This window comes from Lepidochelys kempii, chromosome 1, assembly GCF_965140285.1.
Source record: "Lepidochelys kempii isolate rLepKem1 chromosome 1, rLepKem1.hap1, whole genome shotgun sequence".
NCBI classification, from domain to species: Eukaryota; Metazoa; Chordata; order Testudines; family Cheloniidae; genus Lepidochelys; species Lepidochelys kempii.
In genome coordinates this window covers 325,192,014-325,216,098 of record NC_136380.1, presented here as the reverse complement: position 1 = coordinate 325,216,098, position 24,085 = coordinate 325,192,014, and the positions used below count along the sequence as shown (strand labels likewise).

Below are 24,085 nucleotides of genomic sequence, written 5' to 3'. Positions count from 1 at the left end.
GGTAGCCCGGGATCCTGCTGGTGCTGGGGAGGAGGGTTGGTAGGGGCTTCCTACACTGCTCCCCATCCCTGCGGCAACTAGCGGCAGAGGGGTCAAGGAAGGGGTACCGCTGCTCCTGCCACAAGCGCTGGCTGCCGCTGCTGTCATTGGCCGGGAACAGCAGGCAATTGGAGCTACAGGGGCAGGCCCTTTGGGCGCAGGCAGCATGGAGACACCCTCCCCACAGCCTCGGAGCTGCAGGGCAATGCCAGTGGGAGCCGGGGAGCTCCATAGCCCAGGTAAGCACTCCCCCACACCTCCAACCCCGTGTCCCTAGTCCTGACCCCCCTCCCACACACCCAAACTGCTGTTGCTGGCCCAGGGGCTGCATGGCTTGGGCTGCCCCTGAGCCAGCACCACCCGCTGCAGAAGTCTCGGAAAGTCACGGAATCTGTGACTTCCGTGACAGACTCGCAGCCTTACTTATTATCCATTATTACACACACAAAATTGATCCCCACAATGAATTATCAGACTGAAGAAATAAGTAATGGAAAAAGTTATATTTAGATATAAGAGCAAAAAAAAGTGAAAAAGTGTTAGTTCTAGAGTAGGCTGCAAATAAACCACCTACAATAATGGTTCTCCCAATGTTGATAAAATATTCTCCCTATTATGATAACTTATGCCAGATTTTAGGTCAGAGGAAAAAAATTCTTAAGAATGACAAATATGTAGACATTGCAACTACAATGTATAATTTTACTAATGCAATTTCACACCGATTTATCCTATACCTATCCTTTGCCAGTGTTTTGTTTTACCCAAGTTAATAATGGTTAATATTAAAAAAGGTATTTATTCCTTTTACATTGATTAATTTGTGAGTTCCACTAGATTATATATTTGGGAATTTCTGTGAAGAAAAATCTTATTTAATAGCTATGTAGTTCAGTGGTTTGAGTACAAATAAATGAATTGCTATAGTCTATTTTTCTATGGATTATATTTATATGATGAAATTTAAAAGCAGAACAAGTACTTCACACGTAAAGAACATCTGATAGACCATGTTCAAATAATATATAAGATATTGAGGTCTCTAGATATTTGGACTGACTAGCTCAACTGAAAGCAAAAAAAGGTTCTTTCTTCCTGGAACTACTCCTGTACCAACATACTAATAGAGAGGCATTAGCTGCTGTGGTTAAGGATTAAAAAAATCCAAAAACTTCTTATTTTCTAACCTCTCAAGTTAGTATTTAAATACTAAACACTTTCATATTTTTTAACTAAGAACTTCCTCAGTAACCAAAGATTTGCCTGTAGCTGTTCCAGTGCAAGATACATCCCTATGAGCAATCCGAATATCTGACTTTTCTTAAGTGTTCTGTCATGTTCCCAGTTTTAGTGTGTCCACCACCTTCTTGTCTTTAGAACAAATAAAATTAGCTTGTGTGTTCTTTACGGGAGAAAAAAATATCTTTTGGTGAATATTTTGTATTTTACATTACTTATATCCAAGTACAGAAATGGGTCTATTTTTATCTGGTTTTCTAGATAAAATGTGAAATTCATACACTATGCAGTTTATAAATGTGTGCTTGTTCAAAGGAGTTGTGGAAATGTTTGGTTAGGTAGCTCATTTTCTTTGCAGTTTTCTTTCTAAGCTACATGTACCTCATCCACATATTTTAACTGTTAATCCCCTTTAGCTTGTGATCTGCAAAGGCAAGACTAAGACCATGCTCAGAAGAGGATTTTATGATGTAAAGGCGGAAGCATGTTTTGTGATTCTGCTGAAGCCCCTAGTATTGTGGGGGTAGAGCAAGGCAAAGAACACCACAGCAACAAAGCGGAGAGGTTAGAAGTTTGACAATGATGTCATGAAGGGAGTGTTTATAAAGAGGTCTTTATACTTTAAAACACTTAAGGATAGCAGAATCCAGACCTATGCATACTGAGTAATACTTCAGTCTGCGAGTAGTATCATAGAAATCAATGGGGCTACTTGCAAACTAAAGTATTACTTAATACAAGTAACAGTAGTAGAAACAAGCCCTTAAACATTATGTGATTTAGCAAAGTTGTTCTGCTGCAATTCCAAAAGGACTGAATCCTCAACTGTAGTGCTGTTTGCAGAGCTAAAAATCAGATACTTATCAATCTGAAACTCGAAAGTGTAGTTCATAATAATGTTAGATATGACAAAAAGATACAAATGGACTGGAAGAAAAAGCAAATGGGATAACAGCATCCATAACACAGGTATATCTCTAGCTTTACAAATACATTCCTAGTTCATGCACTGAAGCTATTGTAAATGTGCATGAACAGAAACTCAAATATTTAACAATATTTAATTTAACCTTTCAGGGTTTTGTGTTTTGCATTTGCATCTCTCTCCAAGTTCTACTGTACAATTTCTACTGTACAAGTTCTACTGTACAATTTATCACTATTATAAAAACCCACTGTTGAGGTGTTTAACAACTAGTAAAAAGAGTTTCCTTCCAGTCCCTCTCTCTTCACCAATATCTATATTCTCTGCAGGTTTCACTTATGTATTAAAGATGAGGATAACTGTGTGGGTCACATTTAGTTCAACTGGCTGCACTTTTGCCATCCTTATATTAAAGAAATTATTCCCCAAACTCTTCATTAAACTCCAATTGCATTAAGGGAGAAATAACCTCAACAGAACAATACTAAGACAAAGTTTGATATCAAATAGGGTGAACAGATGTCCTGATTTTATAGGGACAGTCCTGATTTTTGGGTCTTTTTCTTATATAGGCTCCTATTACTCCCCACCCCCGTCCCAATTTTTCACACTTGCTGTCTGGTCACCCTAATATCATACATATGGAAATAGAGGTAGAGGAGAACAAACAACCTGTATTCTGCCCTGGTATCCACACCCACCCTCAGCCCAAATTAATATGAACCATCCATCCAAATAGATACACCTTCAGCATTAAAATGAGCCACCCACCCTATTATACTGTCCTTCAATATTATATATATATTAACTAGGGCTGTTGATTAATCGCAGTTAACTCACGTGATTAACTCAAAAAAATTAATCACAATTAAAAAATTAATCGCGATTAATCACAGTTTTAATCGCATTGTTAAATGATAGAATACCAGTTGAAATTTATTAAATATTTTTGGGTGTTTTTCTACATTTTCAAATATATTGATTTCAAATACAACACAGAATACAACGTGTACACTGCTCACTTCATATTATTTTTTATTACAAATATTTGCACTGTAAAAATGATAAACATAAGTAATAGTATTTTTCAATTCACTTCATACAAGTACTGTAGTGAAATCTTTTTATTGTGAAAGTGCAACTTACAAATGTATATTTGTACATAACTGTACTCAAAAACAAAACAATGCAAAACTTTACAGCCTACTAGTCCACTCAGTCCTACTTCTCATTCAGCCAATCGCTAAGACAAACAAGTTTGTTTACATTTATGGGAGATAATGCTGCCCACTGCTTATTTACAATGTCACCAGAAGTGAGAACAGGCGTTTGCATGGCACTTTTGTAGCCGGCACTGCAAGGTATTTACGTGCCAGATACGTGAAACCATTCATATGCCCCTTCATGCTTCGGCCACCATTCCAGAGGACGTGCTTCCATGATGATGAAGCTCGTTTGAAAAATAATGCATTAATTAAATGTGTGACTGAACTTCTTGGGGGAGAATTGTATGTCTCTGGCTCTATATTACCTGCATTCTACTGTATATTTCATGTTATAGTAGTATTGAATGATGACTCAGAACATGTTGTTCATTTTAAGAACACTTTCGCTGCAGATTTGACAAAACGCAAAAAAAAGGTACCAATGTGAGATTTCTAAAGATAGCTACAGCACTCAACCCAAAGTTTAAGAATCTGAAGTGCCTTCCAAAATCTGAGGGGGATGAGGTGTGGAGCATGCTTTCAGAAGCCTTAAAAGAGCAACACTCCGATGCGAAAACTACAGAACCCAAACCACCAAAAAAGAAAATCAACCTTCTGCTGGTGGCATCTGACTCAGAGGATGAAAATCAACATGCACTGGCCTGCAACTGTTATCGAGCAAAACCCATCAGCATGGACGCATGACCTCTGGAATGGTGGTTGAAGCATGAAAGGACATATGAATCTTTAGCGCATCTGGCATGTAAATATCTTGCAACGCCATCTACAACAGTGCCATGAAAACACGTGTTCTTACTTTCAGGTGACATTTTGAACAAGACACAGACAGCATTATCTCCTGCAAATGTAAACAAACTTGTTTGTCTGCGCAGTTGGCTGAACAAGAAATAGGACTGAGTGGACTTGTAGGCTCAAGTTTTATAGTGTTTTATTTTTGAATGCAGTTTTTTTTAATATAATACTGCATTTCTAAGTTCAACTTTCATGATAAAGAGATTGCACTACAGTACTTGTATTAGGTAAATTGAAAAAGACTATTTTGTTTTTTTACAGTGCAAATGTTTGTAATCAGAAATATAAAGTGAGCACTGTACACTTTATATTCTGTGTTGTAAGCGAAATCAATATATTTGAAAATTTAGAAAACATGCACAAATATTTAAATAAATGGTATTATTTATTATTATTGTTTAATCACTTGACAGCCCTAATATTAACTCTAACGTATCTCCATAACAAATCTGATTGCTTATTTTTGCTGTCTTTACAACTCCTCTAGCACTGAGCTTCAGAATTAGAAAGTGGCAGCAACTACACAATGAGAATGGGAGAGGTTATATTTCCTATATTATGCTTGAAAATAGGGATGAGGCTAAAAGAAACAATTTTTTTAATCAATTAAATGAATAACATGGGGTTTGAGAGAACATGGAAGGAAGAGATACTGGCTCTGTGCGGGAAACACTGTTTCTAAAAAAGCATAGTTGATTTCATTTGTAGGTCAGCAGATTCTAGGAGAGTTCACTCACCCCCTATTCCCCCCCCCCCCCCGCTACACTAATCTAATTTGTGCCAACTTTGGTCTCCTACTTTTCACAGAATGGAAACTGAATTTTGCCTTGCAAAATGAAGCATTGCCCTTTTAACCCATAAGTAGTTGCACTAATGGATTACAAGGATTTAAGTTCACTGAGGAATTGAAGTCTCTACCAAGATGCTTTTCTTCATATGGTGAGTGATTTAACTTTTTTTTTTTTTTTTTTTTTAAGAAATCTGGAAGCAAAATAATTATTTTGAAAAATAAAGTTAAAATAAGTAAATTTATAATGTAGTTTACCTGAAGCTTTGCTAGCTGTGCTGTGCGAGACACTATTTTGTTGTATGGATCGATGATTTTAGCTCTTATTCTATTAAGAAAGGAAATACTTTTTAGAAATGTAATATAGTGGAAAAGTGCAGAAGTCATAAATACTTTTAATCACATAATGAATGACATACCTGTCAACAGTACTTTGTAGCGCACCAATTCTAGTCTGCATCATTTGGAGGACACCTGTGAAAAGAAAGGCATTTTACGTACAGTCAATAGAGCATAACTCATCTGACATAAAGTTATAATTTTCCCACTTCCAATAAATCTTTTTATATAAAGTGAAACGCTGTATATTTAGAAATAAACTGTACAGATCATAAGTCAACTAGTAGATTATTTTAATGTATTAATCTATTATACACAATTTAGGGCCAGATCCTAAAGCTTTTTAGTCACAAGTAAATCCCAAGAAAATCAGCGTGACTACTCATGGCATATAATGTAGTCTCCTTTAGTTGAAGGTGCACATGACTCCTGGGGGAATTCTACACATCTGTAGACACACACAATTCATCTGTCTCACATAATTTTGTATTTTCCCGTCATAAACACAGTTGGCTGTTCTAAAACCACAGCAGCCTCTGGTGGACGAAAGGCAGAACTGCAGCACTTCTTAGGCAAAATACAAAATTCTATGCCCAGTGCTGCAGAATTCCCACAGGACTAGAAGTTCATCACAGCACACTGCCCGCAGAGCCAGATTGGGACAGAGTGGGGCACACGGGACTGCTCGGGTGGGGTGGGGGGGTGGTGGTTACAGACTGGGGTTCACAATGGCTAGTGGAGGGGGCGGACAGGGCTCAGGAGCTAGTGGGGTGACAGCGTTGAGCCTGGGGTTGGGAGGCTGCAGAGACCCAAGGTGTGGGGACAGGGGCAGAGGTGCCTGACTGAATGGGAGATGCTTGGGGTCAGCAACAATCTGCATGAGAGAGGCTTCCCAACACCCTAACAATCCCACCCCCAAGAAAAACCTCCTACCCACACCCAACACCCTCCAGGTTCACTCCTAGGCTCCTTCCCTCTCCCTCAGCTTTTCCGTTACCCCTGACTCCCCCAAGCCTGTGCACTGCTTCTGACAGGTGTAGGAAATACAGTTCTGTATTGTAATATAAATAAATTACACAAAGTTCTGTATTAATATGCCTCATAAGGAACCTATTTGTCCAAAACAAAACAAAAAAAATTACCAGAATCTTTTTTTTTGTTCTGTACTGTTACAGACATACTTGCTGACAGATAATTTATTTCAAATTATCAAAATAATTGTAACTGGCATGATTATACTGTTATTTTGACAAAATATGCAGAATTTTGTGTGCAGAATTTTTAATTTTTTGGTGCAGAATTCCCTCAGGAGTAACACATCCACAATTAGTCAATTTGGTCCGTGGCTCAAGAATACCCTTGGATTCCTTGCTAATACTAAGCTCTCATAGCTACATCAGCAAGTAAGGCTCTTTAACCTTCGGTTGGCTAGAGGAGACTCCATCCCATCCTGGCAGACAATGGCCTGGCCGTAGTTATTTGCACATTCCGCAATTCTTGGCTAGGTTACACAATGACATATATATGGAAAGAAAAGGAGTACTTGTGGCACCTTAGAGACTAACAAATTTATTTGAGCATAAGCTTTCGTGAGCTACAGCTCACTTCATCGGATGCTTTTTGCGAATACAGACTAACATGGCTGCTACTCTGAAATATGGACATGAAGTCATCAGTACTCAGAAAACTCCAACTACTACAAAACACTGCAGGGCATCTCCTCAGCAACAGAGGCTACCACAAGCTCATCAGAACTTGCCTCTACTCTCTACACTGGCTTTCCATACAAAAAAGTCAAGTTAAAGATCTCAATCCTTTTCTTCAAGGTGCTCCCTGGCATGGGCCAGGGTATCTAAAAGACCCCTTAAATCTCTGGGATGAAGACTGTCATCAACAACTACACTCCTCTAGAACAACTGAACTCTACAATTAGGGCAAAGTTTGTCTGTGTAGGAGATAGAACTTTCTCTGAGGCCAGTCCGAGACCATGGAATGAACTCCTCCAGGAACTAAAGAGGATCACAAACCTCACCAACTTCTGCTCTAAGTGCAAGGTGAATTTCTTTGACCTTGCCTTCTCTAATACATAGCAAAAACCACCTTCCAGAACAAGACAGTCCACTGTATACGTTTCTTCCCCCTAGGGAGAGGATGAGAGCACAAACAGCACGTTACAGAAGTGTAGTCACATTGCTTAATACACTACTGGAAGGTGCTCTGATACTACCGTGATAAGTGCGGTACTAGAATCTATATAGAATACGGTGCTATTCAATGTGAGTAAGGATAACTCCATCTGAACCTTGCTGAAAACCACATTCTAAATCCTTCTAGACATGAAACCATAAAGGGCAAAATAAGCTTATTGATGCCCTAATGTAACAACCGCTTCAAACAACAAAAAAAGAATTCATACCCACTAGCACAGTGACTCAACGTATTTTCAGTTCTGAACAAAATCAGCATTTATAGTCTGCTGCACTCCAAGAACACAGTTTGATGCCCAGCACGGCTCTTCAGATAACACAGTTTGAACACAACTGTGGGAGACCGGGTTTTTGAACTTGTCATGCTTAGCATACAGATTTGCCATGTAACCAATGTGCATGTTTGAGCAATTGTAAGAGACAAGACACATACAAAGGCAGAACTCACTTGGCATTGGCAAGACTACAGACAACCAACAAAAATCATTAATTCAGAGAAGCCAATGTATAAGAGGAACTGAAAATCCAATCAAACAAGAACAAAGAACTGAAACATATAAATGCCCATGTTCAGGCCGCTTTAGTTAAGAGTAAGTCAACAATACGACTACAAGCTCCTTTTAAGTTGGCTACAGAAAGTACCAGAAAAAGTCCACACAGGGATATATTTTTCCTAACATGTTAGATAGCCATTTTAGCTGTTTCTTTTAAGAGGACAAAATAAAAAATTATTGTTTGCTAAAGTGTAGTTTATACCCTCTTCAAAACAAGAAAAGATTATAGAATCATTTAGCAGCAAGACAACATTAATCCTCAGTATTTTTTTTGTAATATATTTTTGGAGTGTCAGGGAGGATATAAAGGAATAATTCAATATGAGGTTTTACAACAACCCCACTCTGTACATTTAGCATATTTTATTTGTTTATATTTGGGGGGGGGCGAAATGTTTTAACAAGTGTACAAGAACTGATTGTATTACAAAAATTCCTTTTAGCAAGTAAAACCACATTCAAATTTTATATCACTTTCCCCTTCCCCTATTCATGAAGGGAACAGGTATGCTGTAGTGCAAACTTCCCTCATAATGCTCTGTCAAACCCTAACTTGAACACACGATTAGGGTATTTCACTCTCTTTGTATTCCATGTTAAAACTGCTAACAAGACTGCCAAGCACTAACAGTCATTTTTGTGATGTAGACACCTGTCCACTTAAAACTTGACATGTCTGCAACCTACGCTTGGAGGACTATGAAATCTATTTTGATCATTTTAAGCACACTCACCCATTCTAGATGTCTCACAAAAAAGTAAGAACATTGTACACTTTGGGGGCAGGCACAAACTAGAATTGAAGACAAGTGATCATCAAACAGATATGGTTGGGGGGAAGGAAGGAAACAGAGGGCCAACGATAATGAGAGAGTGCAGCTACTCTATAATAGATATGTACATATCTTGATAGTACAGTTTCGTGTATGTGCACATGACAACTATTTTCCCCTTCACTTCTCAGGCATAAATTTTATTTTTTTTTATTTCTTTTTAGGAGAAATCTAAATGTGGCTAGCCAGGTCATTAGATTAAACAGGTTTAAAACATGAATTCCACGCATAAGCGGTGGCACAGAAGACATACCTATGAGAGACAGATACAAAAGGGGTACTGAAGCTGACATCATTGGTAGAACAGAGTTGGCAAGGAACTGAATGAGGGGGACATGAAAGTCCAAGATGTAAAGTTGACAGCATTTGCTCACCATGAGCAAACAGATTTTTTTAAGCTCTGATTTAAAACACAGACAGAAATGCCCAGGTAAATGCAAACTGTCACCCCAAACATTTGGGCACAAGAAAGAGTGCCACCTCAATGTTCATGTGTTTTCTGATTTAATATTAAAGGTGTTGAATGTTTCTCAAACAATTTGGCATATTCAATCCAGTGATCAGCAGGACTTTTTTTCCGAGAAAATGCATGTCGCTATTCTTTTGCCCTAGTAACGTATACATGTAAGAGTCCAACCCTTCATGCAATATAGATACAATAACTATGTATTATCCTGGTTAGGCTAAGTCGAGGTGGACACAGTTTAAGATGGGCACGGCAACACGCAAGATGCCAATGTATGTGAAGTTTCAGAAGTGCCTTCCTACCAGGGATCCAGACCAAAATAAGAAGCCCAGGGATCCTGACCAACCTGGACTGTAAAGGGTTAAAATAGTTGTAAAAAGATACCCAACACATGGCACAAAGGAGCGGAGAAACACTTCAATGCCCGGCATTTTGACCTAAATATACAATGTCAGTGAGTTTGGGCATCATAAACCTTAAATGTGACAACCAAACAGCTTCTACTGAAATGTTATACATTCTTCATCACTGCTTTGTTCTCCAGCACAAATGCTGCTGTGTACAATTTTAGGAATCAAAATTCTATCACCTAAAGCTTTAGATACAAGCACTTCCGCCAGGGAAAGCTTAAGTGTGAGTGGGTTTGAGCAGGAAACATTTGTATCAGTGTTTTAAATATCAAAACTAAGGCTGTCAATTAATCGCCGTTAACTCAAGCGATTAACTCAAAACAAATTAACTCGATTAAAAAAGTTAATTGTGATTATTCACAGTTTTAATCTGAGTGTTAAACAAAAGTGGAATACCAATTTAAATTATAAATATTTTTAATGTTTTTCTACATTTTCAAAATGTATTAATCTCAATTACAACGGGCATACTGCTCACTTCATATTTTTTATTACAAATATTTTCACTGTAAAAAAGAAACTGCTTGATCTTAGCCATGCCGCAGGGGTTGGAGCCACTGAGAGGGCTGAGGACTCAGACTTCGACAGGAACAGCTGTGGTTGCAAGGAGAACGGGATATTAGATGGGATGGGATCTGAGTTACCCAGGAAAGAATTTTCTGTAGTATCTGGCTGGTAAAACTTAGCCATATTTGGGGTCGGGAAGGACTTTTCCTCCAGGGCAGATTGGAACAGGCCCTGGAGGTTTTTCGCCTTCCTCTGTAGCATGGGGCACTGGTCACTTGCTGGAGGATTCTCTGCTCCTTGAAGTCTTTAAACCACGATTTGAGGACTTCAATAGCTCAGCATAGGTGAGAGGTTTTTCGCAGGAGTGGTGGGTGAAATTCTGTAGCCTGCTTTGTGCAGGAGGTCAGACTAGATGATCATAATGGTCCCTTCTGACCTAAATATCTATGAATCTATATATCCTCCAGCTCAGACTTTGGCACATAAGTCTTATCTGCAAAAGGCTTTTCATTGTATGCAGGGTAATGCATACAAATCTTTATGCTCTGAAAATAAGTTAGCACATACAGTTTTATATACACACAACTTTATGAAGTAGAATAACTGATTCACATTAAGACTTACTGAATAAATAAGGTCCAGATTTATTCATACAATGCTGCAATGGTCTGACTAGTTTGTAAGTACACCAATGCCCTTTGCAGGATAAAGTCAGAATTGCTTAACTTTGTTTCATATACATTAACAACAGCTGAAAGAGGTTCTTCTTTACCTCAGCTAACAAGGACCTGTGCTTCTGAACCAGGAAGATGCAAACTCTAATGCCCCATCTTCCAACAAAGCCTGAGTGACCACATCATGCCATGTACCGACTCCCGTGAAGTCTTGCACAGCCAGATTTGTTACAATATATATATATATATATGCAAAACATTAACAAAAAGGTTCTCCATCCTCCCACCAACTTCTTCAGCTAAAATGAAGAACTGAAACCCCACACTTGTACTCACATCAGGAACTTAATCCAACGTGCTCCAAAGTTGCATATACACTCATTGGGCCAAGTGCAAGCCAGAACCCAAAACTAAGTTTTGCCTGGGGAAAGGAGTGGCAGTTTGTGGAGAGTAGAAGATTAGGACCCTTGGGGGGAAAAGGGTTATATGCAGAAGTCCATGTGGTACCCTGTAACCTTAGCAGGAGCCAGTAAGCCTTTCAACACAATGCTTACTCATTTTACCCTAGGTGAAGAATTATTTTTACCCCAGAAACAACTTTATACATTGAAATGTGGTATTAACTTATAAAAACTACATATCAAGATTACAATTAAACAAACCTAAGCACCAGGTATAAAAAAAAAGTTAAAGAGATAAAGATGTAGGCCAAGATTTTTCAAAATGGGAGCCTAAAGTTAGGATTCTAAGACCAGCTCTAGGCACCTGCACAATTTCAAGAGTGCTGAGCCATCAACAACATCCACTGACCTCAAATTTACTAGTTAAAGATTATCTAGATCGGGGTGGGCAAACTTTTTGGCCCGAGGGCCACATCTGGGAATAGAAATTGTATGGCAGGCCATGAATGCTCACAAAATTGGGGTTGGGGTGCACGAGGGGGTGAGGGCTCTGGTTCGGGGTATGGGCTCTGGGGTGGGGCCAGAAATGAGGAGTTCGGGGTAAGGGAGGTGGCTCCAGGCTGGGGCGGGGGGAGGGGAGTGAGGGCTCAGGCTGGGGGTGTGGACGGGGATGAAAGGTTTGGGGTGCAGGAGGGTGCTCCGGGCTAGGATCGAGGGGTTCAGAGGGCAGGAAGGAGATCAAAGCCAGGGCAGAGGTTTGGGGCGTGGCAGATGAGGGCTTCGGCAGGACCAAAACTCTGCAGAATCGACAAAGAAAGATGATGCAGGTCCCTTGCAGTTCCTCCAATACGGTGGCAGAGATGGGGATGTTCGTGAATTCCTAGGCCTCCTGCTGAGCACACAAGTTCCACAAAAACCACAGCTCTGTAGCACCTTATTAGCCCAATAGTTTTTTTATTATTATTATTTTAAAGCCAAAGCAAAACAAAGAAGTTCAGACACAAACTATCAACTTAAGGTTTTTAGTTAACATTTCTCTTTACATTGCAGTACAAAAAAAAAAAAAATCCGTCAGAGTGAACTGAAAAGGATGTAGAGAAATATGCAAGTACTCCCAATTCAAACTACTTAACTGTATAAACACAAAATACAATATTACACACTCCAACAAACACCCTTAAATCTGCCCCAAACAGACAGACAGCCACCCTCCATTCACAGGCATATTCTTATTGTTCACATATACTAAATCTTCACACATTTTTTTAGTCTTTGTTTACAGATGAATCCTCATACGTTGTATAAACATGTCAACTCTTCTCTCCTTCATAAATTGAGACGTTCTAAATGGATTTATTACAGGCCTTTGAACATCCCAGTTATCATTTATTACAGTAGAGCAACAGTTCTGCTATAGTTAAGATCAGCTTTCTGTTTAAAGCTCGACTGTTCTAAGTGGACTAAAATCCATACGGTTAATCGGATTGCCTTGAAATGTGGTGTGCCTTAAGGGGGAAAAGAACACTATGAGGACCCAAATTTGGGGCCATCTGAGCTCCAAGATGCAAACCCCGTCAATACCAGCTTTTCCTGAAACGTTACACACACTGACTTTTTTTGCTCACAGATAGAGATCAAACCAGGGCTCAGATCATCATCTGAAATACTCCGTGGTTACCCCAATAGAGTGCACGGCACTCATCAACCCTTAGGAGGAAATCAAACTAAATAGTATTTGAAAATGAGTTTCTTCTTTAGTTCATCATCATCATTGCTTGTTGCTTCAAAGCCACAGTCAATACCCAGAATTGTCACTTATCTTGAATAGCTGCTCAGGAGTATGTGATGTTGACAGGGGGCACTGCATCAGGCTGTGTTCAAGTGTTTGCCTAGATTCTCCACACTCACATTTGGGGTCATTCCTCAGCTTCCTCTTGGTCATAATCACCCGTATTTGCTATCTCAGCTCTCGCTCAATTTAGAGTACACCAGTGTTTTCCTTCAAGGTCAGTGCTTGAGTTATTCTAAACTAAACTAACTAACCAGGTTCTCCAAGATCATTGGCATTTTCCACCATTTTGTTACTCAGTAGCCTTCCACACTGATATTCTCCTGTTAGACACACTAAGGTTTACACGCCTAATAGATTACACTGAGCATGTGCAGAGAGGCCAACTATTTGGAAAACTACCTCTATATCACAGAAGATAGGTGGCTCTGAGGGTACATGACAGTCATCAAGTTCAAGCACTGAAAGTTCAAATCCAAATTCAGGGTAGATGTTAAACAACAGGCATAATGCTCCAAACTGCCTCTAACAAAGGGGGATTTTTATTTGGGGAAACAATCTGAGCATGGCAGAATACTGTATTCAGAAGGCACTGAAACTATTTGTTGTTATAGTTTTAGAAAATAAACGACAAAAGCAAATGCTTGCTGGGAAGGAGGGTAGTAAGGGGTGGAAGTGTAGATGGGAATAGGAGGCTAGATTGTGGGGAGAGCCGAAGGATCACATGGAGAATAGGGCCAGGGTACCTGTCTGTCCCACATTCCCCTCCCGTGTGTGTGCATGCATCACTATTTGGGGGGCCCCAATCAATCTACAAGGGTGTGACCTTTTGGGGCTTGAATAGGGACTGGGAGTGATTGGCTCACTACAAAAGCAATTTTCCCTCTCTTAGAATTGACACCTCCTCCTCAATTATTGGGCATGGACTACATCCATTTTGACTAAATTGGCCTTCAACATTGGTTCTCCACTTGTAAGGTTCTCTTCATGTGCCAATATATATTTATGCCTGTATCTGTAACTTTCACTCCATGCATCTGAAGAAGTGGGTTTTTTTACCCAGGAAAGCTTATGCCCAAATAAATCTGTTAGTCTTTAAAATATCAACTGCAAGAGAATGTATCTGATTCAGATGAATGGGCCACTTAACTCCTTTCTGAGGCTTTTATGCTGCCGAGAGGTATGTGGATCCTCTCCACTCCTTCTCCCTTTAATTTCATACAAGATTATAATGGAGCACTGCCTCTGTTGTATGTAAGGTTGGGAAGCCCAGAAAATGAACAGCTCAGAAACACATGACCACTTGTGTGTGGGTGAAGGCTGGCCAGACTGAGTGGGGAAGGGCCTCAGTTGGAGGAGGGAGGAACTGGGTGGATGTGGTGCATGTTGGGGAAGCCTGGCTGAAGCATGGCCAGCAGGAGTCCCAGCTGTGGGTAGGCAATGGGAGTGAGGAGTCCAGCTCAGTGTGCATCTCAGGCTAGATAACCAAGATAACATGTGGCCTTCCAGTAAGCTGCTGTCTGAGATGTGTGTATACAGGAGCATAGGGCAGGAGACTGCAAGGAGCAGCTTCTTACATGTTAATGGCTTCTACAGTGCCATCTAATGGCTTAACAGGATGGGAAGGGGAGAGGGATCTCAGAATGGTGGCGGTGGGGCTACATGTTGCAAAGAACGGTGGGGCAGGGAGTAGAGAAAGAGAGACACATACACCAGTCTTCTAACATAGTTAGAGTTACTTTAACAACCATGTAATAAAACTGTCAAGATTTTAGGACAAACCATGGATGAGATTTTTTTCTCATGGGCACGTTAGCAACTACACAATGAAAACATTTCAATCATTAGCCCATTCTACTGTAACAAAATGTAGAAGGGTGGAAGGAAGGGGAAGGAGCACTTAAGGAATCACACTGCAACTCTGTCTCCTAGTGCAAAGACCACTGTCTAGGACTATTTCTAACTCTGCTACCAGTCTGCTGGGTGACCCTGGGCAAGTCACATCACCCCTCTGTGCCTCAGTTTCCCCATCTGTAAAATTGGGGAAATGATTCAGTTTCCCCATCTGTAAAAATGATGTAACGTTCTTTGAAATCTATTGCTGAAAAGCACTATATAAAAGCTAGGTCTTCTGATTATTACCTAGCCTCAGTAGCACATTAACTAAGTCTAGGTAAGAACAATAAGTGCCTAAAGGATTAATTCCTACCAACAAGCATTTTTCTTTCTGCTTAAAAAAAGGGAGGAAATTAAATTGCAAAAGATTTGTTAATGCAGAGTTAAGCAGTGATAGCCTGTGCCCCTTCAGAGTTCAGCAAAACTCAAGCTTCTGAAAACCAGAAAATACAGCATTAAGGTAAATGGTCACATAATCTTAATTCTCTCCTCTTAGAGTGATGCCCCAATACACCCATAACACAACTTCCAACTCTACCTTTTCACTGTAATGGACAGGTGCTACCTGCACCTACCTTATGCTCAAAACTACACTTGGAAAAATTTGTACAACCCCATCACGCTTGCACATAGCGTCCCACCTAAATCTATACTTTCCCTATCCATCATTAAAGTCAGACTGCTCTCATATCCCACCTCAACACTTCCAATACCCATGGCAAGAAGTGGCTCTGCCACTGACAGCCTACGCAATTCTGTACTGAAATGATGCAGACCGGAACCTCAAGGTACACAAGCACCTGTCCTTTGATACACATGTGGGGACTCGGACTCAGATCTCCCCATATCACAACCACAGCTCCCCCCAAACTGCTCCAACTTATTCCTCCACCATTCAGGACAGCTACACCTATCCCAGTGCATGCAGATAATTCCCAGTGGCCAATGCCAGTTCTGGGAAGACGGACAAAGTTGTGTGGGCATTTACTCTGAATTTCCTGGTTTACAGAGTTCAGCGAAATTCAAACTTCTGAAAGGGCACAAGTGATCACTTGACAATCTTAACTCTGCAATAACAAAGGGTTTTTTTCCATTTAATATATAGAATAGAGGACATGTGATTCCCAACTCACATGAGGAAGATAAATATGGAATATATAGTGGAAAGTTGGTTAAAAAGGCTAGGTTTTCTGGCTTCTGCTGGAAGAATAGTAGCAGGGCAGTGCTATAGCGCTATTAAAATGATCCCACAATACCACTACTAATATAAAGTGGTCTCCTTACAATAGTAGAAAATTGGGATGTTGGAACTGGAAGGAAAAAAAAAAAAAAAAATCTGTTCCATCCATGGAGTATAATACAACAGATGTCGAGACCTCTGGTCACACTGGGCTAAGGAATCTGTGGATGCTCTCTGGGCCAGATTAGTTTGTAGCCCATACCAGAAACACATGGGATGCAGAAAGGGTAAATGTTTTTTAAGAGACTTCTGTTCTACAGGTGAGAATAGGGGGATAGTTAAGGTTGGCTTTTTGAATGAGTAAGGAGATATTTCACTCTTATGCATTTAAAAGAGTCTGCAGGCTGTGAGGATATTTGAATATTTCCATAATCTCAGACTGTCTGATTCCCCCATACATACATGCTGATTTTCTTTGGTATCCATCCATTCTGAATGTTAAGTAACAACTTAAATTTAAGTATTTTTTACTCTGTGAATACTGTCAATGTGGAAGATAAATGGTGTGCAGACCATGTCATCAATTTGGATGAAGGGCAGAGTTAAGGCTGTTTTGTGGAACTGTAACTTTATATTTCTAAAATTTCTAGTATTTGATAGAGTTATTTGTTTTTAGTGTAACTTTTCCTTTGAATTTCCTGGCTCTCTCACCTTTTAAACAACATTAGTCTATTAAAGTTTTCTTCTTAAAAAGGTATTTGCAACCCTAACTCCACCTTACATTTTTATTCATGAATTCACTATTTTGTGGCAATAGAAAAAAAATACCACAGTGTTTTGTTGGTGTATTTGCTTGGAAGTTGTGAGGTGACCACCTTAAGCCTTTCAGTTTTTGCATGGCAAAAACTTCTCTCTCCCCACTAGCTCAATCCAGTCCACCCCATCAAACCATACCACTTGTCAAGCTGCACATTGTTTCCTAGGTTTTATCATCCATGTGCTCTGGAAGGTAGCAGAGCTAGGATACAAAGAAAAGGTAGGGAAAAACAAACAAATTAAAAACAGAGCCATGGAGAGGTTCACAGTCTTGCCTAAATGAATTTCCATGGGATGTAATGTGATCCAGACTAGAGTATAGGGACTGACCGTCAAGATTCTAGTCTGATACAGACTTGCTGTAACACCTTGGACAAATCATTCAACTTTTGTTGACAATGAGTTACTTCCCTACCTTACGGGGAGACCATTAGGCATAACTAATTTTTGCACAGCTCTACGAGATCAGTGGACAGAAACCACAAGGCTTAATTATTAAGGCTATACAAGCTTAATTATTAAGGCTATACAGGGTGGAAGAGCGGAGAATAGAATTTATACGCTTCTAGCTTTTAGCCCTCTACTGAGTCCACTAGTCTATAGTGCCTCTATGTAGTACCTTTCACCTATACCAGAGCTTATTAGGATATCCCCAGGGTATCTTTCAGGCTAGGCTTTCTTCATGTGATCCAAAGCAGCTATTGCAATTCATGGAGAGAAATTATATTGTTAAAGATTTTAATTCTATAATGAAATTTAGACGGCATCAGTTCTCATTAAGGCCAACTAAAATTAAACAAATTTGAAGTCCCTAGGCCAAGCCACTTTTCAGACTGACAAAGATTTTTTTAACTGTTTAAAATTGAATTACTTTACTAACATCCCTCAAATATGTTGTATAATCCCAACCCCAACAAAGACCAAAAACCCCCAGCTTTTTTTTTTTTTTGCCTTTTTTTTTTTTTTTTAATTAAAAAAGGTCTCTATATAGGTGGAGGAGCAAATTTAAGAAATTTCAGGTGGATTGACGGATAAAAGTTTTATTTCGTTTGGGGAGCGGGGGGAGGAGGTGAAATGTTAAAAAATAATAAAACCTTAACTTTGGGAATTTAAGGTTTGTACCTTTAAAAAAACGTAAAATCAGAATTTGCCCTCCACTCCCATTACCCAAGTATCAGGCCCCATTTTGGTGTCTTAATATCTACATCCTATGAATCTATATCTAAGGCACCCCTAACCATTCAGGTTAGAGACCCAAGTGGTAGCAATTCAGTGCCCAGGGAGCAGGAGGATGTGCAGCTTTGGGAATACTGACATGCAAAAACTAATGCACAGTTTCTCACTAAATGAGCTGCTGGGGCTGGGGGGAGGGAATTAGAACCATCTTTATGAACACAGTTCCAGCAACAGAGTCAAAGAGAGCAGCATATAGTACTATAAAGAAGGATTCAATTGCAATTTGTGGTTATAGTTTGTAAGATATGAATTGAACTCAAAAGAAGGCAGATGAACCAGAGGTGAGACCACAGGACTGGAGTTGGGCAACCCAAACTCTGATGCCAGTTTTGAAACAGACACACTGAATGACTTGGACAAGTCATTTAACCTCTTCATACTTTATTTTCATTAGTTTCAAAATGTGGGTAACTTACCATGTATACTGAATAGGAGTGGTTCAAGGCTGAATTAATGTTTAAATAATTTTGCCATCGTAGAGCGAAGTCTCCAAGCAAGTTCATAGTTAAGACTTCCCAATAAGAGTAGAATGCCTTCAAAACCAAGTGCGGTTTTAGGGCATTTAAGTTCAACTGGGGACAAACTGCTACTGGGTGACAATGTGACTGGGGGATGTTTATCAACACTTGCCCATTTCAATCATTTGAATGTGGAGTACAAACCATCTTCCTAAGCATTCATTTGCCTGGCAATTTAGAAAACACTAGCATTTTAAGGGTTGACACTGCTGAGTTGAGGAGAAGTGTTTAGCAATTTTGTTACACAAGTCTGACAACTCATTTTTCTTCTTTTTTGGCAGACACACTTCTCTGCTTGTCTGGCTGGGTGTAACACAGTAACTTTTGAACAGCACATCAGTTTAATTCCAAAATTTCCAGGATTGTTCTAGGCATCAGAGGCCAGAGCCCTTTTGATTTTGCTGAAAATTAGAAAAATCAGAAGAGGAAAAGGGGGGGGACACAAATCCCCTGGCATCTGGTTAGCTCATTTATCAATTTTAACCAGGTTTATAACTGTTGAACTGGTTGAAAGCCTGTACTGAGAAAGTAGCTATCAATGGTTTGATGTCAAACTGGGAGGTCATATCTAGTGGGGTCCTGCAGGGATCCGTTCAGGGTCTTGTACCATTCAATATTTGCATTACATGTCTTGGATAAGGGAGTGGAGAGTACACTCATAAAATCGCAGATGCCACCAAGCAAGACTGTTAGCAAGACTGTAAGGGCTAATACAGTGGTTCTCCAACTTTTATGCTGGTGACCCCTTTTATATAGGAAGCCTCTGAGTGAGACCCCCCCCTTCTAAATTAAATACACCTTTTTATATATTTAACACCATTATAAATACTGGAGGCAAAGCAGGGTTTGGGGTGAAGGCTGACAGCTCCTGACTCCCATGCAATATCCTGACCCCAAGATTGAGAACCCCTGGGCTAATGGGACCCAAAATGTAATCTTAAAGTAAGTGAGATTCTGAAACCTTATATCTATTTTGAAGAACCACATAATGACCAGTTTTTTACACAGACATGACAGTTCCAAAATAAGGACTTTTTGATCAGCAATTGGTATTATACCAGACCCCAACCAGTGGAGTCAAAAATCTGTATTTAATTTTGCAGCCTCTTACTACAAAAAGGAAGTGATGCAATTAAGACCACAAAATAATTACTTTGGTTTTTATTTGTAGATTAAGTGACATTAGAAACATGTTCCATCATTCACAAAGCTGGTACTCATGGCAACATGTAGCTGTATGGTGTGTTAGTTGACAGACTGGAGGCTACTATATGGAATTTTTAGAACAATGTGAGTTTTCAAGATACTTACAGAAACTTGATTGCATTATTTAAGTTGCTTAGAACATTCTTTCTATTAACAAATCTCTCTATAGTGTAATTACGTTAAAAAGTATTAACAAAATACTCTCCTTACAGCTCCATCTGCCGACACTAAAGAAAACTGCCATGTGTTAATAAAGTAAGACCTCTGTCCAGTAAGATTACTACTCAACAGTCTGATGCCACCTTAACTATGAAGCTATTAACAGTGTCTCCATTATACTAAAAGTTAACCAGCATAAAATGAATTTATACCTTCCAGAGATCCAATCCCAGTTGCCTGTGCCAATAAGTCCTCATGTCTTGCAACTACCTGAAAAATGAGACCACCAATCATTACTTGAAAGGCTAATTCCAACAATACAAACTCAGATTTTCTTTAAGCATATATCCATGAGTGGGTTTAAAAGAGAACAGTGATTCGTAGGGTAGGAAGAATCCCTGAGTGATAAGAGATCTCTCTATTTTTCCCCCCTGCTTTACAGACAAACCCCTCTACCTTGTAAACTCATTTGTGTCCATAATAAGTTTTAAATCAGATGAGAATCTTCACAGTCAGCACCAAACTGATACATTTTATGCTTTAAGAATACAAACATTTTATTTTATTAATACAAACTTTTTATTTATTCAATTATTTTTTTCTGAATTAATGTTCAGCACCTGGTCTAGCCAGGCAGATTACAGCAGATGAGGAGTTTACCCACCATCCAGTAATTAACCTTAGTCCTTGCCTCCTTCTCATATTTTGACTCAACTGGCATCCTGGGTTTAGAAAATTTAGTTAAATATGTGATGTGGAAAAACATTTATAAGGGATAAATTGAGAAAAATTCAAGTTTCTTATACAGCTGGGACATGAACAAAACGTTTACACAAGTCTCTAGAAGAGAAAAGCTTCTAACTAGCCCACAGTGCCACCACACCCTGTAAAGTATTTCCAGTTAATTCTATCTTTAGGACAATCATCCTCTTAGATATGCACAATAGATCTGAAACTCTGCTATTCTGCTCTCCTTATATGAATGTTCTTCTATTGGTGTCAAAGGATGTTCCACACAAGAAGGGAGATCTTTCATGCAGCTCTGAGAAAGTGTTTTGCTGTTCTATTACTTCTGCTAACAAACACTAATAGTAAGAAAATGCAATTCCTATGAGAAAAATCCCAGATTTACGGGTGTATTCTACACCTGATAGATATACATAGGGCCCTACCAAATTCATGGCCATGAAAAATGCATCACAAACTGTGATGCCTGATCTCTCCTTCCCCTCGATATCTGGCAATTGTAGAAGAGGGGCAGGACTGGCGACATCCAGCCAAGGGCGCTACCCAGCTCTTAAGGCAGTGTAAGAGTGGCAATCCTGCAACCCCCCCGCAACCTCTCTTTGGGCAGGGACCCCAACAGTTACAACACTGTGAAATTTCAGATGTAAACATCTGAAACCGTGAAACTGACTATTTTAAAAATCCTCTGACTGTGAAATTGACCAAAACAGACCATGATTTTAGTAGGGCCTTAGATATAGATGCATGAGTGTTGGGAATGGCACTGGTTATGCAAACAAAGAACTACACCGCTTAAATAGAAAGCTAAAATTATAAATGTATTACATTATTTACTAACTGCAACCATTATTGAATATTTCATATCATCCATTAGTACACAGTCTCTCTGTGTAGCTATTTTACACATGTTCCCCCTTCAAGAAGCTCAGAATCTTTCTGAAAGTACCAAATAATCACTATCACTCAATAATATAAATTTAGATTTGTCTTATGTTTGTAACAGGTAATTTTTTAAAAACCAGTTCCCGATGAAAATGTCAGAAAGCAGAAGAGAGGAGGAAGTGCATCAAACAAGCACTGTGGTTAACAATCTTGAAAGACACACAGTAGGTATGACCAGGTAGCCCGTGGAAGAGCCTCCTAGCCCAGGTTAACAGACTCAGGCTCATGCTAGTGCTCTAAAAACAGCTCTAGACAGTGCTTTGAAATTGCAGCTCGGACTCTGAAAACTAGGGAGGCAACTTCAAGTGCTGCCTACACAGCTATTTTTAGAGCACTAGTGCAAGCCCAAGACTGTGGACCTGGGCTGGGAGGCTCACTGCTGTGAACTGTGTAGGCATACCCTTAGTCGCTAGTTGCTGAGAATGTAGGGTAACTTTAGGAGCATGCAAGACTGAAATACTGAACTTTTAAACTATGTTTGTACATGATTGCCCAGAAACAAATGACATATCTGGCACTTACTTGTAAATGTAGCTCTTTATCCAGTTGACTGATTCCTTGAGCAAGTTTTGCTAACTGTTCAGCTATCACAGCTTGATGAATAGATTGAGAAGTATAAGTCTTTACATCGAAGTCTTCTCTTAAAAAATCAGCGTAACATTCTGAAAAATATATTTTAAGCTGTTTATTTTTCATACCACAAAAGATACATATATTTGAGGATGTAAAGAACTGCGGGTACACTAGACCTATACCCCATGTTATTAGCAGGTGTGATCTGGTTTCTACAATATAACTGGACATTGATTTAAGGAGCAACCTTTAGTAAAAATAGCTAATTTAAAGGAGATATGCTTGACCACATCATTTTTATTGCCCATGTCCTGTTGCCTAAATCCAAAACTGGATAAAGCCAGCTTTTCAGGAATGCATTACACTAAAACTATACTTCCCATTTCCTCTTCAGAATTTTGTAAGCTAAATAAGATGAAGTTTTACCCAGAGTAAAACTACCACGAATCTCAATCAGAAAACTGACAATTGCAACTGACTCCATCAAATCATATCACAGTCTTGTAAATGGATTAATTTCTATGGAACTAAAATTAAAACCACCGAAAGAATTTCATTTGTGATCCACGTCAGAACTAAACCAGAGACTCTAAACATTAACAATGGTTACAATTATTTATTACATCTCCTAGCTCTTTTAGTTTATTCTAGCCATTACGATACAAATTGAAGAGAAGGTATACAGACAACTCTCATAATGAGATTTTGCTTTTTAAAGAGAAGACGGCAATTCCAACATGCAATCAATCCACATAACAAGAGGACAGTAACATCAGCACCATTTAAATACAGGGATCTCCCCTCTTAGAGAGAGGAAAATGTAATCAGAGGACAGACTAGGAACCTGGAATTCCTGAGCTAGCAAGCCTTGCATACAGGGACTAACAGGACATGCAGTAAGAAGGAGCCCCCTTGTGCCCCCCACAATATACACACAAGGGATGCTGCTGGAAAGGGCCACCAGCAACACCACAATTCCTAATAACTTCATTTGATGCCACGATAAACCTGAAGCACAGGGACTAGAAAAACTCCCAGCAAGAGCAGTTACCCCCTCTTTCCAGCCAGCAGGACAGACCGTGAGCTTGGTGCCTGGAGACCTGCAGGAGCAGCAAGACAGCCACGCACGCAGAGGCAGGTGTGAGAGGGATACCCTGCCCCCAGAGCAAACTCCTCCGCAGCCTCCAGCTCTTCCGCCTCCGAGCCTCGGGTCCCTAGTCCGGCTGGCACAGCAACACAGTCCGCACCGCTAGCCTAGTGCCAGTCCCCCGCAGGGCCCCTCTGCTGCCCAAAGCCCCGTGTGCCCCCAGCAGAGCCCGGCTGCCCGGGGCCCTCGCTTCACCTCAGACCCTCTGCTGCCGAGGTCCCCCAGCTCCCCCCCATTCGTGTCCCCGCAGCCCCCAGTTTCACTATTACCCCGCACCGCCTGCTCCCCGCACGGACCCCGCGCCAGCCCCTCCTCACCGTCCCCCAGCAGCTCCCCGAGAGCCAGTCCCAGGGCAGCGGCGCCGCCGCCTCCCGCCGCCACCGCCTCTTCCATGCTGGCAGCTCCCGGAGACCCTGACGTCACCCATAAGCGACCGGCTAGCGGCAACGCCAGCATCCCGCGCCTCCGTGGAGTCCG

At 40.1% G+C, this 24,085-nt stretch overlaps 1 protein-coding gene across 3 annotated transcripts in view; it reads right to left on the bottom strand.

Annotated features, from left to right (window-relative positions):
• The window catches only part of COG5 (component of oligomeric golgi complex 5), a 307,484-nt gene extending 283,403 nt beyond the window's left edge, over positions 1-24,081 (bottom strand). For all 3 annotated transcript variants that reach the window (XM_073328456.1, XM_073328457.1, XM_073328458.1), the window contains exons 1-5: positions 23,926-24,081; positions 22,411-22,550; positions 20,412-20,469; positions 5,428-5,482; positions 5,267-5,336 (exon numbers count right to left, since the gene is read on the bottom strand). In XM_073328456.1, the coding sequence (XP_073184557.1) occupies positions 5,267-5,336; positions 5,428-5,482; positions 20,412-20,469; positions 22,411-22,550; positions 23,926-24,064 (462 nt within the window). In that variant the 5' untranslated portion in view covers positions 24,065-24,081. The remainder of the gene's footprint in view (positions 1-5,266; positions 5,337-5,427; positions 5,483-20,411; positions 20,470-22,410; positions 22,551-23,925) is intronic.
• Positions 24,082-24,085: the final 4 nt, after the last annotated feature.